Source organism: Centropristis striata, chromosome 1 (assembly GCF_030273125.1).
Source record: "Centropristis striata isolate RG_2023a ecotype Rhode Island chromosome 1, C.striata_1.0, whole genome shotgun sequence".
Lineage (NCBI taxonomy): Eukaryota > Metazoa > Chordata > Actinopteri > Perciformes > Serranidae > Centropristis > Centropristis striata.
Window position 1 is genome coordinate 9,450,681 of NC_081517.1, and position 27,766 is coordinate 9,478,446.

The 27,766-nt window shown below is 40.1% G+C and overlaps 1 protein-coding gene across 2 annotated transcripts in view; it reads right to left on the reverse strand.

Moving 5' to 3' along the window:
* Positions 1-3,309: 3,309 nt before the first annotated feature.
* neurl1aa (neuralized E3 ubiquitin protein ligase 1Aa) overlaps positions 3,310-27,766 on the reverse strand; it is an 85,465-nt gene continuing 61,008 nt past the window's right edge. For both annotated transcript variants that reach the window (XM_059329863.1, XM_059329871.1), the window contains exons 4-6: positions 20,143-20,871; positions 7,097-7,246; positions 3,310-6,508 (exon numbers count right to left, since the gene is read on the reverse strand). In XM_059329863.1, coding sequence (XP_059185846.1) covers positions 6,267-6,508; positions 7,097-7,246; positions 20,143-20,871 — 1,121 coding nt within the window. In that variant the 3' untranslated portion in view covers positions 3,310-6,266. The remainder of the gene's footprint in view (positions 6,509-7,096; positions 7,247-20,142; positions 20,872-27,766) is intronic.

The following is a 27,766-nucleotide window of genomic DNA, read 5'->3' on the forward strand; positions in this document are numbered from 1 at the left end:
GCTTTTCTAAATGAAATTGAGTGACACTGGATGGCTTAAGCCACTGCATTTTGTTGGATTTAAAGCATTAGTAACATGCTTACACTGATATATTATCGCTGTCTAAATATGTTATAGCTATGTCGGCAAAAAGCCTAAAACCCTCTGTAAAACTGACTGAAACTGCAGTCAGGTTATCATTTTCTGTCACTGCAATCAAAACCTCTCACTCTACATATAGTTATTTTACCCATTGTCAATATGACAATTTGAATTAGTGCAGCTTTAATGAGTTGAAGTTTGTAAATATTGAACCTTAAAAATGAGGTAAAAACTGTTCAACTAATGAGATAGCCTACTAGTTTACAAGGTAAAACAAAACAAAAAGTTGCCTAACTAGCCTTTTCTGAAGCTATTTTTTTTTGTTGTCATAGACATATTTAAGTTTGAGGGAGATTGAAACTCTCTGTTTTCAAATGGTCTTTTTGAAGATAAGAACAACTGAGCCATTCCATTCACTGTAGAAGAACATGATGCTGTTGATTGTCCATAAAAAAGCTACCTTGAGTTAAGATGTAATCATATTTTAATGTGTCATGTGTGGACATACCAGTGCCTCTCCACTAGATGGCTCTGTTGAACCAGCCTTGCTTGGAGCCCTCCTGATCAGTATCAGTGTTGGTAAGACGGACGGTGAGCTCAGAGAGATTTTCATATGAATAGACCTGCACATTACAAACTCAATATGCACGTTGTCTTTGAGTCTCAAAATGAAATTCTATTATGATCGGTCCTTTTTTTTTAATACAGCATAACTAATAAGATTGGTTGTGAACATTGAAGGATGATGATCTGTGGCAGGGTTATGAATGCTCAGTTGAACAATGACTAGTATTAGATACACTCGTCTCCATTATTCTTTTCACGCCGTTATTACTCATTTTATTCATATCCCTTAATAAGTCCTTTATGGAGTTGTCATGAGTCGGCCTATTGTAGACAGATGGCTATCATGCTATCATGAGCTCTGAAGAGACATCTGGATGAGGTGCTTCATGAATTTATAGTGCAACCATTATAGAAGGAGTACATCTCCAACTTATGTTTCAAAGTAGGGTGCAGGTATTTGCACTGATCTCCTAACCCCCTACCTGTCACCGTGAAGCCCCCCAGCAGCTGTGGCTGGGACAGAGGTCGTAGCACATGACATAACAGAGGGCCAGGGCCCCCAGATGACTTAGCTTTGTGTTTCACCCAGACCTCAAAGGGCACGGCTGGCTACATCTGTTACAGGGCAACTCACATTACGGTTTGTTTAGGGCTCAGAGTTAAAGGTCAAGTGCATAAAAACACTATTAACACTCCATTTAGTATGTCCAATATTATACCGGCAAAGAAGTGGAAGTACTACAGTTTGCAGCAAACATGCTACAGGTAACACAGTGTACAATATATAGATAGATAGATAGATAGATAGATAGATAGATAGATAGATAGATAGATAGATAGATAGATAGATAGATAGATATACTTTATTTATCCCAAGCTGGGAAATTACAGAATATGAGAAAGATATAGATAAAAAGAAAAGAAAAACACGTTGCACTGCTACTGCAAGAGTCACACTATGAACACTACTTCTGTAAAAGGAATAAGTCCTAATGGAGTGTGACGTTGTGTTCTTGACCTTGGAATTAATAGTTGGCAAAACAATTTTTGCTCATGACTTGTGCTGGAGCTTTTTTTACCACATCACATGATCCTCATCAGCAGATGGGGTTAGCTCAGTTGTAATAGAGCTGTAGATGTCGAAAGTTAGCTTTGTTAGAGTTTTCGCAAACGTTTTTTGGGACTGCACGTTCATGTTGGCTAAGTAGATTAGCTTGACAGATCATTGACCACGGAAACAGCAGTTGACAAATAGTCCACTAACTTGTTCTGGAACATCAATTTTATCACATGAAAGCAAACATGGACGAAAAGTTTAAACATCTGCAGTTTCATGACAACTAAGAACACTTCAGTGAGGCTCCAGTAAAAGCTAGTTAGTGGACTTCAAGTGGAGATTGCTTTGTCAATATAAGTATTATTTTTAATTGTGGACACTGAAAATATATTTATATAAAGCTGGCTTTCTTATTGCATTGACCGCAGCTTTAAATTGGTGGCTGTTTACAAATGACTTGATTAGGAATTGTTCCAGCTGGACCTTGTTAGCTATTTAGACACCTAATGACCACCGTGACTGTTCATTTGCAATCAGTCAATGCACAAGATGTATTGTGGATGTTAAGATTTTAAATGGGTCACAGTTAAAGCTGCACTAATCTATGTGATATTACATGATCACTATATTATGAGAAGTGATGAAAGGAGGTAAAATGTTTTAGCATTTTTTAAGCTAGTTATTAACGTTATTGTTTCTGTTCCCTCTCACTGCTCTCATGCTCTGTCAGCAGTCAACAAAGCTAGCAACTAGCTAGCTAGTGAACATTGTTGAACATTTAGCAGCTTAAGAGCTCTATATGTTTCTCAGGAGTTTTGTGAAGACCAAAAACTTAGCTAACTTACTAAGGAAAGTGAGTAGGCTATAGGAAAAACATCACTCCGGTGGACAGAAACACAACTGTCAAAAATGTCACCCAATTGTGCAGCAGTTCAACTTTCATTTCGTCACTGGTCTTCCACTAACTTTATTTAAATCATCATATATATCTCAGCTTAATGTAAAATAATATTCAATAATAATAAGAAACTATTGCTTGCAAATAGTGATAACAACAGTGATGTCCAAATAAAGCTTGATGAACCATTAGTTGTAATTATTACCTACATAACCTACAAATTTGGTTGTGCCTTTTAATACGCATCTGTGTAAATGTTGTTTCAATTCAGCGTATTCTCATGAATGGGTTTGTATGATTTTCTAAAAATAACTTTTGTGTAGTGCAATGATATCCTGAGAAATGTGACGTGATGAGTGACGTTTTCAACATGTAAACGCCACAAATTCTTACCATGTGACAACTGTTGTACCCTACGTCAAGATCCCTGATTTAAACATCACAATCACTGTTTTAAACATGTTGTATGCAAAATGGTGAGGTTTAGGCAACATAACAAGGTCAAGCAACAAAACAGCTATTCCAAGGTTAGGGGAACTTACAGGGTTGGCTGATTTGCATGGTTTGTATGGCTTTTATTATGTTGCTTCCTCACTAAAATAAATTTTGTGGCATACATGCAGTTACAGTGCATTATTTTACATAGTAAATCATAAGAACCTTTGTTCTTTATGAATTATGAAACAAACAATTTTTGCTCAAACACATCTGGAAAGTTTATTAACCACAATCATCCGACTCACACTGAACAGAGTTCACACACAAACACTTGTTTCAAATGAAAAAGAAAGAAAATACAGGTTTGCTAAGTACTTCAGCTGCTGTGTCACAACAATGGCTATATATGTAGTATTTCTAGCCACTGACTCCAGTCTACATGAACACTAACAGCATCCCACGCTGATGCTCATCTACTGTTGGTCCCGATGCTCACGCAGATAACTCATGCATGACAAAAAGTACTAAGATCTACAGAAAGAATCTCTAAATGTGCTGCTCTGCGCTTGGCTGGACACAGAGGAGTCATATTGGCATAGTGGCAATGTAGAAGAAAGCAAACACACAGGAAAAGCCAGTTTGAAGGAATTAGTCCACACATCAATTATGGACAAATAAATAGTACATTACAGGATCAGTAACATTCAAGGAGCCTGTGGAGTATATACCTCCATTAAAAGGTATATATAGAAAAGAAATTACTGATGAAAACATAACCAAACTTTCAAATGTTTTTTTTTAGCTTTGAATAAACTGTAATGATTTGTGTATATCAATGAATGTGGTCCAAAAAATGATTGACGTAAATTTAAAAAAGCCCAAACAAAAACAGGGTTTTGCACCAAGAAACTTCAATTTATACAATGTATTAGAAAGATAAGAAAAACAAAAAAAATAATGTTTCAATTTGGTCAGAAAATAAAACATGCCATAGTTGAGTCTCAGAGAGCAGCGCTGGCTTAAACAATTTACAAGATTACAATCAGTAGCTTTATAAAGTGACATTTATCATTACCATACAGCGATGGCTCTCAGACTATATAATGATACAAGATATAAATACAGAACTGGTTGTAGGGCTCTCTAACAGGGCTTACACACAAGAAGATAAATTACAAAAAAGAACTCCTGAAATTCAAGGATTGTAATAAAACCAAGAGTTTATATCTTGCACCCCAAAGCAATGAGGTTTTGATTGTGTACTGCAATATCTCTTATTGCTGCAAGGTACAAGCAACTCTCTATATTCTCACTATTAGAAAACAAGAACAAATTTAGTTCCATGGTTTTGGAGAAACAGGAAACAAATCTTAGAATCATGATTATCATTCAAAAGAAAAAAAAACAGACAAAACCTTTTTTTTCTTTTCTTTTTTTCAATTCAAGCACACAGATAAAAATCATTTATCTCTCTAAATACATAAGTTAACATTCAAATGTGAATTAACACTTCAAGCAGTAGCGTAATCAAACTGTAATGTGGGAGGAGGGATGTGTGAAACACCACTGTCAGCATTTGCCCAGAAAGGACAGCTGGCAAATACCATAGCAGCATAGGTTTGAGCCCCATTTGTTGATTATCTACAAAATGAAGTACAATGTCATTAAAAAAACAGCCTCTCAGCTTCGAGTGATGTCCTGTTATAAGCTATGGCTTACTGCTGAGTTTCTGTATTAAGAGGTGAAATTTCTGGGGGATATATCAAGACATTTTATACTGAAATTAGGGGTCAGAATCATACAAATATTCAAAAAAAGTATACATCTTTTTTTAACCCCGCCCCTTAACTAATTTCTGTAAAGTATCATTGCTGCTGGTGAAAGGCCTGTCACAAAACATTTTTAATTAAATATTGGAAATGTCATGGATTTATATTACAAAAATACTTTTAATTTTGTGTGCTTTTTCTCCACTGAGTGAACATTTTGTGACAGTTCGCGCCACACAACAGCATTATTTGGTAATGTGTTCAGGGTTTCGGAAAACGGCAGAAAACGCTGAATATGATACATCCGCATGTAATAAATGAACCTTCTCTGGTTTAAGGCAGGAGGCTGTGTTGTGTCTGTGGTGGCAACAATCCTTTGATTTATGTGTTGTTATGGGAACTATTTTAGAGGTCCTGTCAATTCATCATGAGCGCTCACAGTGTATTAGGCATGGTAAAGTTTGGGAAAATAGTTCACATCTTCTTAAAAAAGATAGCTGGCCCTGAGGAGAATCCAAAAGAGGTTTTTTTTTTTGTTTGTTTGTTTTTTCCACTTCCTGTTTCCTTTCAGATATTTAAAACTGCTGAGTCTGTGGATGCAGGTTTATAGATTGTTTGAACCAATGAATGTCTTTGTCCTCTCTGTCTATAGCGGGGCATTTCTGAGAGGACAATGCTAATTTCAGTGCAACATACCACATTGCAGAGCAAGCAGCTAGCTAGCACAACAATATAGCTACCACCGACATTTGCAATAGAACTACCATACAGGTACATTAGATTATACAAGTACAAGAGGTGTTACAATCCTACTTAATATAGTCAGCACCGCCTTGCATCTCTAAGCACATCACTCACTGATAATCACCACGACAATTACAGAAATCCATCACTTCATCTTTACGACGCCAGACTGACTTCTCTTTTCCAATGCTCAGTAATACACAGACACAAGTTGTGACATACTGAGATTATAACCTGTCAGAAAGTGTAAGTCAGACATATGCATCAGGTTGACGGCATATTTCAGTCATCCTTTAAGAGAACTGTTATCGAGACATTCAGCCCCAAAGTGACTCACTTGCTTTGGTGCAAATGGGTCACAGTCCCTAAAACTTACAACATAGCTCAACAAATTAAATTCTTTCAGAATTGTTTCTCTCTCTCATTCAAAGTCTTCCAAGATCCCAGAAGAGAGCAAACACTTGTGGCAAGATAAAGTTCTCAGTGGAACCCCATACCACTTCAAGTGCTGCCTTTGTAGGGAGGCTGTGACAAGAGACCTTTCCAGTAAAGCGGTACCGGCTTTGGAAAAGGTCATGCGAGCGAAACAACTGTATGAAAATACCAAATTAAATTTCCAGAATGCTTATTCCCTGAACTAAGACAGTTATTCCCTGACATTGGGATTGCGCTGTTTTTTAGGGAGACCATCCGTCGGTTAGCCGTCGTCCCCTTACGTGCTCCGGTAGGTCTTAATAATGTCTTTGATCTGCCTTCTGCAGATGGGACAGCAGGCGTTGGACATCTTCTTGAGTTTGATGCCGCAAGTGTAGCACAGACACATGTGCCCACAGGCGTAGATGACAGTGTCGACCGCGTTCTCGTAACAGATGGAGCACTCGTCAGACCAAGGCCCACGGCCTGATGGGAACGTTGGGGACTTGGGGAGGCTGACTGGGGAGTTTGGGGTCGTTCCTGTGGTGAAATTAAAATAAAATGTTAGATGGGAAAGATGGCAAAAGTAAAGAAGACAAATACGTTTAAACTTAATATGACATACTTTTACTTTTTCACAGGTAGATGCAAATGTAAAGCAATGGTGGTGACAAATCTCAGTCTCAGTCAGAGCTTTGTAGCTATATAGCTAGCCTAGCTATACCTGACTATACAAGATATATATATAGTTGTGGAACATAGGACCCAGGGAACATACACAGATAAGCTCTGAAAAAATGACCATTAGCTAAATGATGTTGCAATTCTGTTCATCAGGCTGAGAATTTAAACGTGTGGGAAGTTTTATATCATCTTTATGTCTTGCGCTATCTTAAAAGGCAGTCAATTTATCTAACAGTGCTACGTGACATAACAACACGTGCCAACAACAATTTCCTAAATCCAGCTGCAGCTGCCGCAGCGGTGGGACTATAAAGTGCTGGCCATTGTTCCTAACTACAGCAGGATGACATCTGCTCACTATCCCATAATGGTTTCAACTAAGTCTCCTGTGGGGTGATTGATTCTGAGCTTTGTAGTACTATGTCCCTATCTGGGTGTACCTACCTCCTGCTGAGCTGCAATAAGCGGCAGAGCACAGGCCTCCGTTCAGCACCGGATCAGAGCTGCCACTGCCCAGGGCACTGGGAGTGTGTGGAGAGGAGGAAGGCGAACTGGGGTTTGAAGTGGCCCGCGGATCCCCGAGATGAGTGGAACCTAGTCAGAGTAGATAAAAGCAGAGGGTTAGATTACTTTAATCACAACTCCAACTACTTCAATAACCAGTTACACTAAATGAAGTGGTGGTATTCTCATCATTTACTGAAGTTAAAGTAGCATTACAACATGACGAAAAAAAAAGGAAAAATTCTGCATTCAAATTTTGCTCAAGTAAAAGTAAAGAAGCATAATCTAGTTAAAGTATCAAAAGTAAAAACAAAACAAAAGAGAGTGTCTACTGTTAGTTGTTTGAGAAAATTTAACCTAAGTGAAAGTAAAAAAGTATTAGCATCCATACATAATTAAGTTAGTGATGTCCACATTAAGTTTCATAAACCATGTGTTGTATTTGTTGAGCTCACAAAGACGGCGCTCTTGGTTTAAGGAAAAAGGTTTAAAGAATGACAACTCAACATAGTTCCAACCCAACTATTTTTCCGGGTACCTAATATGATGACCCACAGAAATTAATAAAATAAAATTAAAAAAAAAAAAAAATCAATATAGTTCCAACCCTTTGTTGAAGAGAAGCACCATCTAGTGGGCTCAGAAAATAAAGAAAATAGTTCATCAAGCTTCATTTGGCCAAGTAAAAGTTACTTACTTGGTAGTACAAGTAACTCAGAAATGACTGATTACTGTCAGAATACTATAATCAGAATCACAATACAGGCTGACTGACATGATAACAGGACGACAGGATGCAACACACAGTGTATAGTACACAACAGCAAGTAGCACAGAGAAAGAAATGATATGTAAGAGATGTATAGAAATGCTGTAATATTTGTATTATACTATTTAATGAGAATAACAAATCCATGGATTGCTCTCTTGTAAAAGGTTAAAAATAACTTTTAATGACTAAAGAGACATTAAGGCACAAGAAATTACAGCAAATAGGTCTTTTTGGTAGAAGGCTGCTCCTTTCTCTTTTGTTATTTCTTTGCTCTATAATATTACAGACAATGAACAAGAGCACAATTCTCTTTTTGTCATTATTCAAGCATTACATTTAAAGTCATGAGAGCACAGGGAGACCACTCCAATTTAAGTGCACACATATTCATCACTGAAGATCTCTTCCCTCAGTTCTTTTTTAAAGTGTATTTAAAAGTAAAGTGAAGCGCATTTCAAAGTCCTCCATATGTTTCACATTCTAGAAGAATAAGGTTTAGGGAACACATGTTGAAATGCCAGTGATGCCTTGAAAGACAGGCTGCCACAGGATTGATATGACAGACTGCATTCAAAGTAACAAGTGGAACATGCAACTTTGAAGCTGCACTAATCGATATTTAGAAATTAACAATGGATCAATGTCTAATGTGAAAGGGGTCACTTGATGGATCCACAGGAAATAATTACACCAGGCTGCAGTACTAAGAAGCGTTTTGGCCTTTATTTTCTCATTGCTTTGGCTGTAAAACAAAACAAAAATCTTGTCAGTTTTGTTTCCAGATATAACAGCCAGCTGTTCACAGCAGACAGACAAAGGTTGTCAGAGACCAAAACAGAGTTAAAATTAGAGTAAATGTTGGACTCACAATCTTTCTTGTGGCCAGAAAGATGACTCCAAATGAATGCTAATGTTCCTTTGTGTCTGTTGAATGTGTATGAAGCCAACTCATTGCTAAAATATTATCAACAGCAGCTTTATATTGCATTATTATGTCAAATGTAGTGAGTTTTCAGCTTGTTGCCTTGTGCCTCCGAGTGGCAAATAAAAACAAAACAATCAATTATTGCTGCTTTAAGATTTCCATTTTACCCAAAAGGGTAGTATCAACAGGAATACGAATATGTGATGCTCTATAAGAAAATAAATACACCAGTAAGTGTTTCCTGCAGGCTATGTCTAATGTCACTACTGTTATGGTATGCTCTGCCATTTTAAATAACTTTAATAGTTTATCATCACAGGTAGGGCAGAGACACCAAATACCTAGCAAATTAAGATGCAAATTGGCTGCCTTGCAGAGCAAGCATGTAATCACCAACAAAGAATTCCCATCAAATGCTTTGCTGCTTCTCAGCGTAAATGCAGATTACTTTAATTACCTTCCCTGAAGCTTGCTGTCAAAAAATAGCACACTAACAACTGCATCAGAAATCAGCTGCTGTGTGCATAGATATTTGAGCATCCTATTTCGGGACTTGCTTTTTTTCAATAAGCATCACTCCACGGTGGTGAATCTTACTGAGGAACATTTCACGGTGTGTCTGTTCTGTTCTCCTCGACAGCTGACAGGAAAAACTCAAAGTGAAACCAGAGTCATCTGGTGTGGCAGAGTCACAGTCAACTCTGACCAGTAACATCATGATGGCAGCCCCCACTAACGAATGTCCCAGCAGTCTGCCACACTGCAGCTCACTGCTGCCATCTGCACCAGCAGTCTGATCAATCCAACTGATGCCCAGAGGTCCATTTCTCTCCAGGGCCGAGCCAATAATGGGTCATTGGAATTTAGAGAAAATGTCCCATAGCTGCCAGGTCATAAAGAGTGGCGATGTTTTTGTCACAGTTGGTGTATCATCATGTCACTACCATCAAGACTCTGTATCAGAAGCACTTTGATGTGGCATTGCAGGGGAGGCGGGGTTTTGTTTGCATACCAGGGGTTGCCCTGGTGCTCCTGGCGCCTCAGTGTGTGTGTGTGTGTGTGTGTGTGTGTGTGTGTGTGTGTGTATGTTTTGAAATGTATGTACAGTGTGTTGAATGCTGTAACAGGTCATCCGGAGCACTTTATATTTTTAGCAGAGGCTCCCCAGGCTGAACCACACACTTTATCCAGGCAGTGAGATGCTCTACCCATTGTCTATGTATAGATACGAACCTGGTCTCACAGGAATCCGTGAAATAGCCACGGATTTGCTTAACTCAAAATCCGTGGAATAGCCACGGAGTCACTGAAATTTCCGTGAAACTGACACAGATTTCGCTACAATGCAAGTTAATGACAGTCATATCCCGTGGCTATTCCATGGATTTTTTTTCCTATTGGTTTGTTCCAAGTCATGTGACTTTCAAGGTCCCGGCGGTCAGAACAAAAAACATGGCGGACAGTTCTCTCATTTTTAGTGAAAAAATCAATATTTTGACTTAGTTTCTGCATAAAAATGGATTTTGATTACATTTCTAGCGAGAAATATATGTTTTATTTTCTAAATATTCACTCAGTGAATGTACATAATCACTTTGTATGTTGAAATAGCCACGGGATATGACTGTCATTAACTTGCATTGTAGCGAAATCCGTGTCAGTTTCACGGAAATTTGAGTGATTCCGTGGCTATTCCACGGATTTTGAGTTAAGCAAATCCGTGACTATTTCACGGATTCCTGTGAGACCATGTTGATAGATACACATAACGCAAAAATATATGCAAACTCTGGGTATAAGAAACAAAAAAAAAATGTCATTGGATTGTTAGTTCATCACAAACAAACCCATAGTTTATTGTCTCTTATCTGCCTGGAATTTAAAATGTATTTCAAACTACGCTAGTTACTTTACGATACCAAACTATGTCTCGTGTTTAATTTTATTTTCAGGTATCACTAAAATAATAATTTTTAATTATCAATGTAATAATTCCCCAACTTAAAAAACAACAACAATGCATTACAGCTCCAGTGGTACTTTTAGTGATCTATCAATTACAGTAAAAAAAAAAGTAAAGAATATGTTCAACGGGTCACCAAGTAAAATCGTTAGTGATGTCCAAATGAAGCTTCATGATACATTAGTTGTATTTGTCGGCTCTGCTAAATGGCACCCTTGATTTAAAGAAGAAGACTCCAGGGGCAGCAATTCAATGTGCTTTTTAACAAGCGATGACCAAAAGGTGGCCAGGTGGCACTCTTTGTTCAACAAAGGTCCTGATTTTTATCCCATGTTATCCGTGTGTATATGGATCTTAGGGAGAATAGCAACTGCATAAGCAGAATCCAGGTTAGAAACAACAATAATAATAAAAATGTTTTAAACATACTAAGTTGTCTTATTACTAGTGAAGGGACAATGAAGCGTCGTGAAGCATTTGCTTTATTTTTGACCCCACTAGATGGTGTTGTTGGCTGTGTTTTCAGCCCTTTGTTGGACAAAGAGCTCTATATAGTGGGCTCCGTATATAAAGCAAATGCTTCACAAAGCTTCATTGTCCCTTCACTACTTGTTACTATTCCAAATGGCCACTCAAAGATGTAGGCCAAAAATAAATAAATCCAGCTATCACAGGACAGGGACATAAGTAATAAGTATATGAGGATAATGATACATGATCACACTTTCTTAGTGATTCACTGTGTTTTTGCAGTTATATACAAAAAAAAATAATTATAATTAGAAGTGGAGTGAAGATGAAAATGAGAGCTTAAGAGAGAACTTCAAACCCTTTTTACTTTCACACCTCTGCACACGCTGAAATCTATGTGTGGTTGGCATGATTGTCAGATTATTTTGGAAAATTACAAAATTGTCTCTCTCTGAGCGCCACAGAATGATGCACAGTTTTATAACTGGCATGCTGAACTACTGAAACACTCTCTTATGATCTACTGACAAGTACAATAAATCAGCTACATTTAATTCAGACTATTGCTGCATTAGTGTATTTTGTGTTTTATACTTTGTATAAAACACAAAATACATACCTTGTTTATACATTAAACCTTGTGGTTTTATTTGTTTTATCACAATTTTACTGTTGACCATTTAATTCTATTTTATTTTATTGTATTAAAATGTTACTATTTTTAACATCCTGATTTTGCATATCATGCATTTTTAAAGTATATTTGATTTGTTTGAAGTGTACTTTATAAATTTACTTCTAGTAATGGGGTTGTTAAATAATCTGACAAACACTTGATTTTTTTGGCATATTGAGAACTTAAACATGAAAAATCAAGTAAAACCAGTGCAGCTAGAGAAAAGCCTCACACTACATCTACAGCATTTGAACTCTACATGTGTAGCAAGGTTATTATAGTTAACGAAATCTAACAAAATAACGAAAACTAAAATTGAAAAAACATTTTCGTTAACTGAAATAAAAATAAAAACAAGAGTTTTAAAAAAAATGATAATAACCGTGGTTACAAAACTAACTAAAATTATAGTGAAAATGTCCTTCGTTTTCGTCTTTGTCAACTTTTTTCATACATAATTCAGTGTTTCTATTTCAAAATGCAGGAACACATGGTAAATATGTTTACTGAGACTGGGATGTCTACACTTCAACCAAAATACAAAACACCCCGAACTGTAAGAGTTAATGACCTTATTGGGGCTAAGATGGATAAACCAAAGGAAAGGAAGGCACATACCCATTACAAAAAAACTAAAACTAACACTAAAACTAATAAAAACTAAACTAAAACTAAGCATTTTCAAAAACTAAAAACTAAACTAAAACTAGCAAACTCACTCTAAAAACTAATGAAAACTAACTGAATTTGAAAACAAAAATTCACAACGAAATTAAAACTAAAACTAATGAAAAATCCCAAACTATTATAACCTTGATGTGTAGAGAGGCTCGACAGCAAAGCATTATGCTGTGAGTGTTGATCAAAAAGTCACTGTGCCACCCCTACAAGGTGTCACCGCGCTCGTCATGTTTCACCGTTCATAGGATTACTTGAGCCTGATCAGCCTGCAGCCCTGTAGCACGAGTGGTTCCCCCGTGGGACTGAATCTTCTTTCTCTCCACTTTCCTCCCCTCCCTCTATCCATCCCTCCCTGTTAATCCCCCTGGCAGGCGGGCACCTCCCATCCAGGGCAGCTGAAGCTGGATCTGTGGTGCCCAGCCCTGATCCTGCCTGTTCACCACGAGATTAAAGCGACCTGTGTGAACAGCTGTGAGGGGCAGACTGCCTCTCTGTGGCCACATCTCTGCTGCTAACTACTTCAGCCATCCATCCATCTTTAGCACATACTACGAGTACGTCTATGGAGAGAGCCTCTTCCCTTAAGGCACGGGAGGTATGCAGAGTATGTGATGAGGGAGGGTGGGGATGAGGGGGGCAGAGGAGGATGGTTGAGGGTGAGGTTGGGTGGCTTAGCGTGTGTATATGTGTATAAGGATCACTCCTGACTGCCTCAGGCTTGTGAGTCACAGATTTTGGTCACTTTAACAATAGAACCTGAGGGGAGGGAAGGGGTTAAATAGACATTTTCCATGCCTGTTTATAGACTGAACGTGCAATAGAAAGAATAGAAGGAGAAGAGTGAAAGGACCCTTGCAGACATTTCACATTAAATTGGTTAAACTCTATCCTCCTACAAAAACAGTTTCAAAATGGGTGGCTTTTAATTGAATTGCAGAGAATCTCTTGTTCTGAGGTGCTTTTGGAACAAATGTGCACTTAGGCTCAGCTTTTTTGTGTGAGTGTGTTTAGATCAGATGAGAGGAAAGCAGCTCTGAGGGTGGGAGTTTGAGGCCATGGCTTACCCTGCTGCAGAAATTGTTAATAGTCCCTTTTTGTCTTTGGTGGAGATATTATCTTCAGAGACGAAAGAGCTTGTTTTGGAGGGAGGACACGGTCGTACATCCCTTGTTGTTTATCTGGTTAATAGGAGTAGTGAGGAGAGTCAGTGTGCTTCCTTACATACGCATGAAGGCATGCATGCAGTATGCCAAGAACGATAGAGGGAGATAGAAGAAGGAAAATATCCCTGAAATTTAAAAAAATGACACGCCCCCCTCTTACTTTTATTCCTCTTTACTTTTTAAGTTTCAGTTTGATTTTGTCACTAAAATCATATTGCAGTGTCTTCAGTAATTTATGCTTTCTATGGAACAGTAAGTGAATCATTTGTGGCATATTTGGCCCTAGGTTTTGCCTCTTAGGTTGAGAGGACTACTCAGGGGGATAAAGAAAACACAACTCTTCTGGTTAAAAAACCCCCAACAAAAAGTAATGTTTGTTACTATTTATAGTCAATATACTCCTAAAAATATGCCACTGAACATAAGTGAAATGTTAGATGACATGGTTGGTACCAATGGATTTCTTAGGCCATCTAGTTTCATATGAAATCAGTAATAAAACCTGCTACACTGCCCTTTATATTTTATTATAGATGAAAAGTGAGCCTGTTAGTGTGTATATGTATACATAAGGGATTTGTGTGAATGGCAGTAAGTTTGTATGCATGTTTGCTGTGGTATGTGTATGATAAAAAGGGGATAGAAACAAAGAGGTGGGCTGCAAAAAAAATGACCAAACTGAAGAGTGAAACAAAGACATTTGAAAGCTAAGAGGAGACACCAGCGAAGATGACAGAAGTCGAGCAGAGGAGGAGAGAGGAGCATGGCAGCTGCAGTGTATGAGGATGTGGGTGGTGAGACGTTTCACTTGAGCATGAGCGCGCTGACATTTTAATGGAATCTATAATACATGCGAAGTGGGTCACTGGATGGGTGTCCTATTTCCATGCCACGAGGCACAAGGTCCCTTCAATATCTCTCCCTCAAAGTTCAACTGTCAGCTGGCCTGTATTCAGCCTTCTAGGGAAGAAAAACAAATTTCAAAAAAATATTTGGATAATAGAGAAAAATACCGCGTGGCATGCAGTCTATGAGTTGGTGTAATCCAGTGGGTAAAACTCTAGGCGACATGTCTTGGTATTGAGAGCTTAGAATATATTTTAAATGTGTGCCAGACTAAGCTACCCACATAGGGTGTGTTTTGGCCCCCGATATCACATGGCAAAGGTCACCATGTGAACATCCAGAGGTAAACATGCATGCTAATGTCATTAGCATTCAGCTCCAAGCACAGCTGAGGCAGAGAAATTACATTTAAGCCCCATCTTCCCAATGGATAAATACCTAATAACATCTGGGTTTTGTCTTTGAGAGGAAAGGTTACAATCAGCATTCATTCCTGGAGGTTGTCACAGGTATTTATTGGCTTCAGCTCCATTTGGCAGCAATGGAAACATGAAGCCCAGGTGAACACAATAGGTTTTTTTTTTCCCTGCATGATGCACATAGTCAGCAGCATGAAGGCCTTCCAGTCTCTCTTTCAAACTCTGTGTTTGATTTGTGGCTAAGTTGACAAAGAGCAAGATTTGTCATCTCAGCCACAAATTCTGTCCATCTCTGTTCAATTTTGTCGGCTAAGAGATTGAAAAAGAGACTGAATGAGTAACAGTTTATAAAAAAGACATTTTTACTGGCTTCCATGCTGCTTCCTACTGTTTACTTTGCTTTCTGGGGCGTTTGAGACATTAAACGTGACACACCAGAACACAAACAGTAAGGCATACTCATCCACTGGCAATGAGAAAGGAGTCTATTGCCTATATTCAGCTGGTGACAATACAGAATGGGGCCTGACAAGCAAACACTTTTTCATTCAGCTACAAACATGGTCTTTCTTTTGGCGCCACACTTGTTATAGCTGCTACTAGTGATGGCCAAATGAAGCCTCATGAACAATTTCCTTTATTGTCTGAGCCCAATGGGTACCACTTTTTGTCCAACAAAGGGTTGAAAGCACAGTGAATTGCCTTTTTCCCCTTTTCTTCAAACCAACAGCACCATCTAGTGGGGTTAACAAGTACAACTAATCGGTCATGAAGCTTAATTTGCACATCACTACTTGCTATTGATCTTAAGTCTAAATCTAAATTAAAGGTACCCCCTGTGGAGATTTAGAGCACTAGTAGTGCTATGTACCAGTATTTTTTAGAAGTGGATCCCAGTTTTGTTTGTATCATGCTTGAGGACCTACATACATGCATGTGCCAGAGAATACAGACAGTTTCACTCTGTTCTACTTGTCGACAGTTTGTTTTTGTTGGCACTTCTTTGTGCATCACTCCCACAGTGAAGTAGAAGACTGCAAGCCAGCAAACATGACTGTAAACAATGCAGGATTTAAAATGCTTAAAACTCTGCTCTGCAAATGGTTTATGGAGGAAAGAAAATTTAAGTTTATCAAGGCACAACAATACACACAATGTGTTCTGATGATATGACACACGTATTAAAAGTATGCATAATGTACAGAACACATTTTCTAAAAGTAGTTATCAACAGAAAATTTGATTTAAAATGACATAGTAAGTCATAATTCCACTACCATTACTACTGCTAGAACTAATGCAGTATCGATTTCGTCAACCATCATTACCCTGACCGAGCACTCTTGGCTGCCCTAAGCTACCCTGACGCATCTGTTTGAGTATGCCTGTTCCTATTAGAAAGGTCCATTACTTCATGCTTTGTTTGAAGTGAGAGGCCTCTGTGATGACTGCTTTATCTTGCCATCCTGAAAGCAGAAGCCCACTGGGAGAGCCAAGCTTTCAAGTTTAACATCCCTCACTCCAAGTAGAAGGCATGGCTTGAATTCAGCTTTACTGAAAGCTAAATTGCTCTCCAGTCAACATAAAGCAATAGATCAAGAGCTGTGAGAGCGAGATAAGAGATGCTTCCTAATTCAAAGCAGCTGGAAAGTAAAGATGATTCACACCTCAGTGGGAATTCCAAGATCTGCTCAGATAAGGAGATGTGCCCCTGACCTGTTTCATTGTTCTGCTATTCCTGTTTTGTTGTGCTGCCAAGGCTCTCTGGTTTCAGTAATGCTTGTTAGAAATGAACACAGAAAAACCAGGTGGTCTGTCATGCACAGTTCCCAAGCCAAAATGTAATTTAACAGTAAAGTAGACGATCCCTGTGTGTGATAACACAGGGTTTAATAAAAGTTCTTACTGTACCATCAAGACATCTAGATTTTTTGGATTAAAAAATAAATTAAGGTTTGCTTCCTTGAAGGTAAAAAAGGAAACTAAAACACATACAAGCTGAATTGCTGCAGTTTATTCTCATGAAGGGTTTGAATGATATCTTATTAAAACGCATGTAGCACAGTTATGTATAATATTTTATGAAATATGACCCTCTATTTAAAGCTTCAAAATGTCTGATTCTTTTGAACACCTGACGGTTGCTGGTTAGCACATGGTTAACATGATGAAAGAAAACTATGTGGTAAGGTTTAGGCAACGGAACAACTTGGTTAAGTTTAGGCAACATAACTATTTGGTTAAGTTAAGGTAACAGAACTACTTTGTTAATTAGAAAAAAAAAGAACTAGTTCAGATTATAAAAAAATATCAGGATTTGGGTTAAAATAACTAATTCAGTACCTAACTACTGGATGCAGTCACGTACATGGAGTAGACAATGTAGACATGACGTAAATGTGAAGTATTTACATACAGAGGTTAATTTACAAGCTTACTTAAAAATCAATTCTGACTTCTGGTGGCACAAGGGACATGAACAGTGGTGTCCTTTTTGTTGACCAATCCACCACCCTCCCTACACTGTAATAAATTATTCTGTACTCATTTCATTTTACTTAATATATTTGATAAAATGTATTAAATATAAATGTATCCTTGATTTTGAGGCAGTTGTTTAAGTAACTTTAATATAAACATTTTTGAGATAGAATCTACTTATCTTGATCACATTAAATATAATCTTTATGTGTATGTAATTCTAAATCAAGAGAATTTTGAATGAATCCAACACAATAGAATTAGTCCGTTTTTAAATGACAGGCACTTCCTGTTAAGTTGTTATTAACTGAACTTGTAACGTAGTTAGATTTAATTAATAATATTGCGTGCAATCTGTTACCTCAATTTTATTGAGTAGCTATTGTTTATCTTTTTTTTACAGTGTACACAGACTTTTTCAGTCTCTACAATATGTTACCTGTTTTGCTCCCGACCTCAAGGGCCATAAAAGGTTGCCTAACAACAAACATCAATATGATTTGTAATAACCTGCACCTCCTGAACCACAATACCTTGGATTATCTACAAATTACAGATTATTACTTTTTGCAGGTATAACTATGAACAGTGAAAGAAAACAGTCTCGCTGCTGATATTTGGGCATTTTCTGAACTGATCACTGATACTTCCTGTTTACACATCAAACCTACTGTATATTAAAGCTCACTGTCATGTCACTGTTATTTGTATTGACATAGCTGTCATGGTCACTTTGTTGTCAGTTAATGTTAAGTGGGTCAAGCTACAGAGAGTAACAGCAGCCCATAGTGAAGATAGTGAATACCCTTCTGTAAAGCAAATAGCCAGGTTTAAAGTATTTTCTTATTATGTTTCAAGGCTTTTGACAAGAGAGAGGTTTAAGCCTCTTCAGCGTGTCTTTCTTGTGTTTAGTTGAAGCTACGGTTGTTCCTCTTTAACCTCATTTAACCTTTGCTTCCTTTTCCGCTGCTGTCACTGAGGAAAAGCAGGGTATATTTAGAGATGCCTCTTCCTTCATAGACAAACACTTGTGACACTTTTGAAAGGCCGGTGCTGTTTAGGCTGTTATGCCTCTTAAGAGCTGAATTAATGGCAGACAGAATCCACTGCTGCACACGTCAAATTTGCATTATTCAGCTGACAAAGATGTTGCCTCGCTACTGTCAACCATTTACTATCACTGGTTGAATATATACAAAAAGAGCTTGTTGTTATAAATTACTTTAAAAATGTATCATGTGTTAGTGCGGTGCTGTCGTTTAAGTAGGATTTTGCCGACTTTCTTTGGCAGTTGTGGGAACAAATGCCACTCGGAATGGCATTCATAGAGAAAGCAAGTTGCAGCGCTGTCTTCCACTTTTCATGTTCATGAGTGCAGCCCCCCCACAGCTGCCTGCAGCTCGTGGGATGGCACTATGCTTGGCAGGGCGAAATGAAGTGTCACAGCACACCACTGACAGGCAAATTGTCCACCTGCTGAGACATCTTGTTGTCCCTGCTGTGTGCAGGTCACAGCCCTCCCTCCCGCAGACTCTGTATGCTTGCTTCCTGTTTTTCATCTTCCCCGGTCGTGACAGAGCATCTACTTTTCCCGATAATTCTATGAATGTGTAGATGTTTCCTGTCTCAAGACACCTGCTGTAAATATTGTGGCAAACAAAGTAACAAAGTGTTCAACCCCTTAATGCTGGTCATGACCATGGCAGTAATTTTCAAACGAGGATTCGTGGTTTGCCTCAATTGGCATACTGTCAGAGCGATCAACACTTAGTACAAATAGATTTCAACCCCGGGGAGTAAATGAATTAAGCACATAGCTCAGAGGTCTCACCAGTGCTGTGCCCAGCCAAATGAAGATCAATATCCTGATCTGTGAGTTCCTGATCCAGGGCACATCGCCGGGATGAAAGCATGGTTATTTCTACCATAAATTACTCTTTCAAGTGGGATTATTCAGAAGATAAAGCATGCAAGCAATGGCACTTTTAGGACACTTACAGGAGCTGGATGCAATCATGTTGAACACTTCTAATATTCAAGTTGTCAGTGTACTTCATCTGTGTCATGATTTTTTGAGACTGTTCCAATTGTCTTTTTACCTAGGTCCTTGTGGGCTATTTGACACTGCTTTGTAACATACAAGTAAACTTTAAATCCTTAAAGCAGTATACAAACACTTGATAAACCATCTTTATATATGTGTGTGTATATATATATATATATATATATATATATATATATATATATATATATATATATATATATATATGTATGTATATATATATTAATTCATTCGACTGTTTATACATCTGCCTCCACATTTGGTTCGGGGTTAAAGTAATCGGTGTAAAACAGTGAGGAAGGTTTTATTTGAGCTCTAGTAATTCAGTAAAGATTAGTTTACTGGTCAGAAAGAATACCATGTAGCATGTAGAAACATTTGTATAATGTTATTTACTGTGACTTTTGAGGAGTTCTTAAAAGTGAAAGAGAAAATAAACTCTGATGAAGTCACCTTTTAAATGGTTTTCTTAGAATATTTGTCTAACCCCCTGGTATATAATGTGACTTCACGTGGTGCCTACTTACCCAGAATCCTCAGCTGAGTCACAGCCCCATGGAGACCAAAGAACATCCAGAGTGGGCGGGAGTTGTCCACACACACCTGCATGCCCACATTGGTGCCGTTGTGGCTGAGGATTACCTCCCCTTCTTGGTTGACCAAGAAGCCCAGGATGTCACTGCTCTGGAGAGGCGTTGGCACCCGACACACCGCCCAAAACTCCTTCCTGTCCACCAGAGCCTCTGGATTGTAGGGCAAGTCGCTGGGACGCAGCACTGCCGGGTCACAGGATGTCACACCGTAGGACAATGAGCCTGAGCGTGCCGGGCTGGACTTGGTGACTTTGATGAAGACGGTCTCTCCGGTGCGCAGGGGCCGGTTGGTGAAGACTAGAGTGCGTTCCTCTCGTGCGTGCTCAGATCGTGCCACCGTCTGCTCGTCCAGCGTCTTAATGTGGGCGCCACGCAGCTGGTGAAAGTGGAGGTCACTCTCCAGGGCGGATGGTAGCAGAGAGGACTGCTGGGAGTTGAGGGAGTTCTGGGGTATGGGGCAGGTGGAGGATGAGGATGCTGAGGCCAGGTGAAGGGTGTGGCGATGGGAGTGATTGTGAGCGTTGCGTCCTTCCTCCTGCTGCAGGTTGAGGTCACACAGGCTGACGGACAGACGGGAGTCGTCAGCTTCACGCCGGAGAGAAGAGGAGCGCACTGTGGTGAAGGAGCGTGGGCGTAGGCAGTCGGGAGGAACAATCTCACTGTCTGGAAAGAGTGGAGAGAAAAGATAGCGGGATTGAGATGTAGAGAAAACAGCAGTTAATAGTGGTCTTACTGTGTTTTGCTTTGATTAGCAATTTGCCCGAGGCCTGTGGCGATGATGTTTGCAGTCAGCTGAATCCCAATTGTGAGCAGACAGTTCTAAGAAGAGCTGAATCTGCAGCTAGTCAACAACAAGATAATAATAAAAGAGAGAGCAATTTAACTTGGGTTGCACAGGCTGGATGTGATGTAGGGTAGCTCTAATTACTCACTCAAATGAAAGTGTCAGAAGAGAGTGTTTAAAGATAAAGAAATTAAAGGAAGTCAGTACAGAGCTGAATCATCCACGGTTTTAGACAATAAATTGCTGCATGGTGTCAAATAGCAAATAAAAAATTACTTTCCGGAAATAAAATGTAATTCATGCATTGATGGGGATGTGCATGTGGACGTAAATATGCGCGTTTGAGTGTATTGTGTGCTGTACTGGTGGACTCAGGGGAGTAGCATGGACTTGGATGCCCCCATGGTAGATAAAACATGATAAAGTGCCCTCTGACTTTACAGTGGAGAAAATGACATGAATTGTCCTATAGGTTGTCCATAACCGGAAAAGACCGCTTTGCCCAAAAATGGATAAAAAATTATAATGTGCAGTTGTTAGTTTTTTTGCCAGTGTAGGAAACATCAACAAGTGCCCTCTAGGGTGCCACTAAATGGTGAAAACATGATTAAGTCCCCTCTGGATGCCTATGAAATTTACAGTAGGGTACCCATAAGTGGAGAAAACATGATGGCATGTCCTTAAATGGAGAAAACGTAATGAGGTACCGTCTATAGGCTAATACTTGCTAGAAAAGTTTCTGACTCTGGTGCCCCCACTGCAAGCAGCTGGTGTTTTTGCCCCTGGCCCTCAGACAGCCTGAGTATTCCACTGGTGTGTTGGCTGGCCTTCCTTGCAATCCATAGTAAAGTATCACTCTACAGCAAGCCATTAATATCAGGGCAAACATGTCTGTAACAGCAAGAGTAGTAGTCACATGCACACAAATACACACAGAAATGACTCCACCTCTGATAAGCTGCCCTCAGGTTGCTTACAGTCTCATCCTACGCTTCGACACGGCTGCTCAAAATAACACCTCTAAATGTGCTCTCCCTGTGTCCCACCTCCTCCCCCTGCAGGCCTGGTGGCAGGGGTAAAATTAGCCCGCCATCCTGAGAGAGACCCAGCTTACTCCGAGTTTGGGTGGGAGTGGGCTGTCTGGGTTTGCGTGTGATTGTATGCACATGTGTATTTGTAGGGCTGACAGACAGGAAACGAGACGGAGGAGAAAGAGACGATGACCTCTTCTCCCCCCACACAGGAGGTTATGAAGATACTGTGAGACCCTCCTCAGTTAAAGACAGAGGTGGGGGACAGCAAGTGAGAAAGAAAGCGTGGGGCTGGGGGGAGGATGGAGGATGAAAGACAACGGCCAGCCGCTGCCTGGAGAGTCTCTCGAGTCCTGGTCAGCTCTAGGCCCCTCTATCTGACCAGGACCTGAGAGCCTGACTCCAGATAAACCTCTCAGTCTCAATTACCAGGGCTGTGGGACAGGCCGCCCACCGCTAACTGTAAACTGGAGCAGTGAAAACAGAGCAGCCAAGCCTCTTATGATGCCCTCCCACAGCTGAGAGGGACACAAGCCAAAGGAAGATAGATTTGTGACAGCCCTAAAGAAAGCCGACATTATACTGGCTGAAACAGGAACAGTTTGTAATTTGTTTCTAGTTTTATTGTTCTTTTATGGTGGCCTAAAGTGGTAGACCTATATTAAAAAAACAGCAATGGTGTACTGTGACAGAAATTATTAATTTAAAGAATGCTTAGGTTACACCATCTGCAACTTTCAATACACAAGTATAATGTGGGAAGTAGCTAAATACGATTGTGCTGAGCTTACAGAGTTGGCAGGATTCTATATCTTATGAATATGCTGCTGCCGAGGAAGACTACACATAGATAGGACAAGGTATCATTGTCTGTTTCACAATACTAGTGTTGTATGAGCGATGAGGCTCAACAACTGCCAAGGATAGGAAACACTGGAAGGTTGCCTATACAGCATACAGGGAACAAAGTTTCAGGAAGTTTAAGTAGAATAATGTACCTGTGTTTGGAGACCAAAACTATACCTTTTTGATGACTTATTAGGGCCTCGGGGCAATCGCTATTACTTTTCTCTACGGAATACGAAACTGCCCAAAATTTTGCATTGAAGTGAATGGGACAGCCGAAAAAAATGAGCGAAAAAGACCAATAATTTGAGATTTTCAAATGTCTACTTCTCCAGCATAATTTCACCTAGAGACTCCATTAAAACTTACATCGCGAAAATTTCGTATTCCGTAGAGAAAAGTAATAGCACACTGATCCCGATCAAACCGCACGTTTTGATATATCATTTGTAGTAGCAGGTTGAAATTGTGTCCGGACGAGGAAGAAGAAAAAATCCACAGTATAACTATATATTAGTGCTCGGGGCTTTTGGCTCTGGTCCCTGCAGCTATTGCTGTAGGGGCCAGTGCTTGGTGGCCCTAACAATGATATAATGAAATATATATATTGATATTGATGTATATTTTGTGCAAAACTCTATCGTCCCATCAACCCCCCAGCAGCTTCGCCAGTCAATTGTCGGGGGTGAGGTGGGGTCATTACGTCATATGTCTGTATACATCTCCGCTTTTACAGAAACACTAGCGCGACTTCAATCATAAAAACAACAATGCTGGACTACAACGCCTCTCTACAAATGTTGCTTGGCTTTGCAAGCCTACAATAGCATCAAAACATAACTGGTACAACACAGTGGTGCTGCTTGTCTTGATTGCTTTGGATGTTCTGATCAACACCGAACGTAAGATGTTAATGGTAGCGTTTGTTGTAAGCTAACACTAGCCCGCTAGATCTAACTAGCTACCTAGCACAGACTACCTGGTATCATTGCAGTTAAATAAATCAAAAAACGTCTCCGAATCAGCTCTCGAACTGTCTTGGTTGAAAAGAGGTATATGTACATTTTAGAATTCACCATGTCAGTGTTTTTCTTTGAAAAAAAAAATTGTCAAAGCATTGACAGCTAGATAGGCATTGCCAATTGATTCAAACCATCGTCTACTGTTAATTCAATCGACAAACGTCCCAAACCTGATTTACTTTGTGTTTAGAGACAAAACCTTTTTTTTTCAATCGTTCTTAAGTCATACACAAAGAACACTATGTAGATTAGACTTAGAACATTTTTTCTAAGCATTTTGTTTTCTCACTTGAATCTGGGAGATTTTAAGAAAAAAAACTACAACAGAAAATATCAGTTTCTTGACTAAAATCTACAAGTTTGTGGTCATCAAAACAAAACAAAAGAAAGAAAGAAAGAAAGAAAGAAAGAAAGAAAGAAAGAAAGAAAGAAAGAAAGGAAAGAAAGAAAGAAAGAAAGAAAGAAAGAAAGAAAGAAAGAAAGAAAAGACATCAAGGTGTACGTCAACATAAAGTCCAATCATTGATCTTAAACTTCTGTAACATTGCGATTCTGGGTCACTTTTGGATGAATTACATATTTCAGTAAGTACCAAGAAGTGTTGAGAATCGAATCGAAGATCCTACTCCACATCTTAACCAAAACAACATTAATGATGTTAACCTGAGAGTATATGTTCCTGAGTCTACAAAGACAGCGGCCGACATCAAGTATCATGCTGCAAATGTGTTCAACTGAACTGGAGACGACAGCGATCCTCTGAGTGTTTGATCCCCTTCCAGTGACGTGTCTGATTTTCTGCATCACCACTGAAATGCTGTCTGATGAGCCCTTGTTCACTGTTAAGCTGAGATGGTATCGCTGCTCCCTCAAAGTCATGTCAGCCGTCAATTAATGTTAGCTGCTAACCCAGAGCAAGGCGCTTTGTGATTAATGTTTAATGGGACTAAGGCCCTGTAATTGTGCTAATTGATTTTTCACAGAGGCATAAAATGGAGAGGACAGTGCCTTTGGTGCAGGGGGCAGCTCCCAGAGACTACTAATCAACCATTAAACACCTCTCTGCTCAGAAGTGTGCAGCAGTTAACTGAGCGTCCCAGAGGCTAGCAGAAGATGACTAGCACACCAGCTCACATTTCATCTACTATTTCCTCTGCTATCAATCCCCTGATGGACTCCCAGCCTGGTGAAAACTCACGTCAGAAGACAGGCTGTGGGAATGAACAGAGCCTGGCTGTTAAGTTGTAATTGAACAGCTCAATCTGCCATGTCGTCCACTTCCTGATCTTATGCCATTTCTTCAGACAGGAAGCCATTTGCTGAAGGGAGGCCTTTAATGAAGTAGAGGAACCTTAATGTGGCTCAGGCTCTCTGAGGTTTCCTAAGGCCTCTCCTTTGGCTATTACAGAGGAGCAGGAATGCTAACTGCTCAACCACAAACCCATTGTGATGCCGAGCTAGCGGCGGCCCACTCGCTCAAAGTTATCGGGGGATTTGAATGACATCACCAAACGAAATTGTGTGTGTTTTCCAGAGCCGGCCATTTCTCCGCTGCCCATCACTTCCATCCTAAATTGGATTACGATGGGGACCGACTTTGTTGCAAGACCTCCGGGACGAGCAGGAGCTGCTGAGAGGATGATGACATGTCTCGGGGGATAACAGCGGATGGGAGCGAGAACAGAGATGAGAGGTAAAGCCAGGAAGGGAGGGATGGCTGTCTGTGACAATGCCGGATTTATGTTGAAAGAAGTCGGCGGAGGCCTCCAAACAGGCACAAATCATCTCGCTCTCTCTGAGCGTGTCACTCCGACTCTAACTCAAACACAGAATGTGTGAACACAGACTCATACAGACAGTAAATTGATTCCTTTAAAAAAAAAATCTGTCTTTTATCAGCTGTTTTCAAAAAGCTTCTCTGAGGGTTTATGTTCCTTTTTATATCCTCCCCCTTTTCCTCTTCCTTGCTCACTTTCAAAGAGGAGTCATTTCAAACCCATATTGGTTGTGAGCCATGTATTCTTCTTTTTGCTTCTTTATTCATCAAAGGCTGGTGAGACGGAGGCACAGTACGCTCCTAATGCTTGTTGTTAGCATGGAGGACAGAAAGAGGAATGAAAGGACTGTAGTGCATTTACCATGCATTTGAAAAACCTCTGTGAGTGTTGTGCACTCGTGTGTGTGTGTGTGTATCCGTTTGTGACCTCACCAGCTGCTGCCCGCTAATCATGGTGCACCTGCGTTTTTAACTGATACAATCCCTTTGTCCTATTGGTCCCTTTCAAATCCACCACTCACAGATGCTCTCTGCCATTGGCCAAGGCCAGAATTTTGCACTTTGAAAGCAGCATTAGACAGTGTGTGTGTTTGTGTGTGTGTGTGTGTGTGTGTGTGTGTGTGTGTGTGTGTGTATGTGTGTGTGTGTGTGTGTGCATTCACTTCTCTCTCATGTAGGAGGACATTGTAATGGGGCCACAGAAGATGCAGCTGCTGACACAGTGAGCCTGGATGGGTAGGGGAGGAGGGGGATTCATCACCTGATTCTTCACTTTTGATTGAATTTCGAGCCAAATGTAGCACCTGTTGGGCTAAACCATTAATTAATTCATGCAGGGGAGCGTGGGAGTTATGGGTCAGCTCTTTCATTGGATTTTTAAAAAATTGAAACCCATTTGGATTAGCTTTTTTCTCCTAGTTTCTCCTTGGGATCGTTTTGATCAGAATAATTAAGCACCTGTTGGGCTAATTCATCACAAATACATAAACAAGGGAGGGAGAAGGGAGGGTGCAGCGTGTCTATTTTGGCCCTGCACATGCATTGGCTCACGCTGTAAATGTTTTTGATTAGGGAATAGCCGCAAAGCAGGTTAGCTAATGCTCTGCATGGGGAGGTGGATAGAGGGAGAGGCTGGCTTAGTGGCTTTGCTAGCCTGAGCAGACGGAACGTGCAAGGGGTTTGAGCCAGTGCTGGAGAGAGGTGGGGGAAGGATTTACTCTGTCTCACGCACACAATCTATCTCACAGGGCTTATCTTTATCCATAGTCTCTGGAGGGTTTCATCTGATGTCAGCAAAGGTGAAGAGAGAGCTGGAAGTGGGAAGAGAAAATGGGAGAGGAGAGGAGAGGAGAGGAGAGGTTGATGCAAAAGGGGACATGAGCACACAAAGTGTAACGGGAAGCGTTGGGATCAGCTAAAAAGGCAGAGGTAAAGGTAGATATCCAGGGGAACAGACAGAGCATGGAATCAGGGAGGCCTGAGAGGATCTTTGGTGGAGAAAGAGGCAGCGTATATAGCTCAGTGACTGACCCGGGGATTAAGAAACGCAAACTGACCGACCAAGCAAGTGAGATATAAAGCTGCTCAGAGAGAGAGAGGGGCAGAGAGGGAGTAGTAAAGAGAGATGGAGTCAGAGGGGTCTTTGTGCTAGATGTTTGGGATGTTCTTTATTCCCTGGCGTTGGCCCAATCCCCAGTCCCCGATCGGGCTGTGCAGCTTTGAACCCGGGGCTTTTGGAAAGAGCAGCAGGCTCCCGGGGCGACACATGGCCATAACAAAGAGCCAGGCAACATGCCCGCTAAGTCACAAAAGCCCTGTCCCTTAGGTCATCGGCAGAATTCAGCATGTGCCGCTCCTTCTCTGCCAATCAGCATGCCAGGACCTCGGCGTTAATAACCTAATATCATAAGGTTCTTATATTAAAGCCCCCCTGTTTTATTCCTGCACTGGAGCACGGAGGAGGGCTGATGTGAGGTTAATTATTTATTACTGGGAGAAGGCTGACACCTTCAACGCATGCATGCCCACCCCTCTGCAATCATTCATATTTATAGAAAACTGGTTGGACTCTTAAAGCTGCACTAATTCACACTTTTAT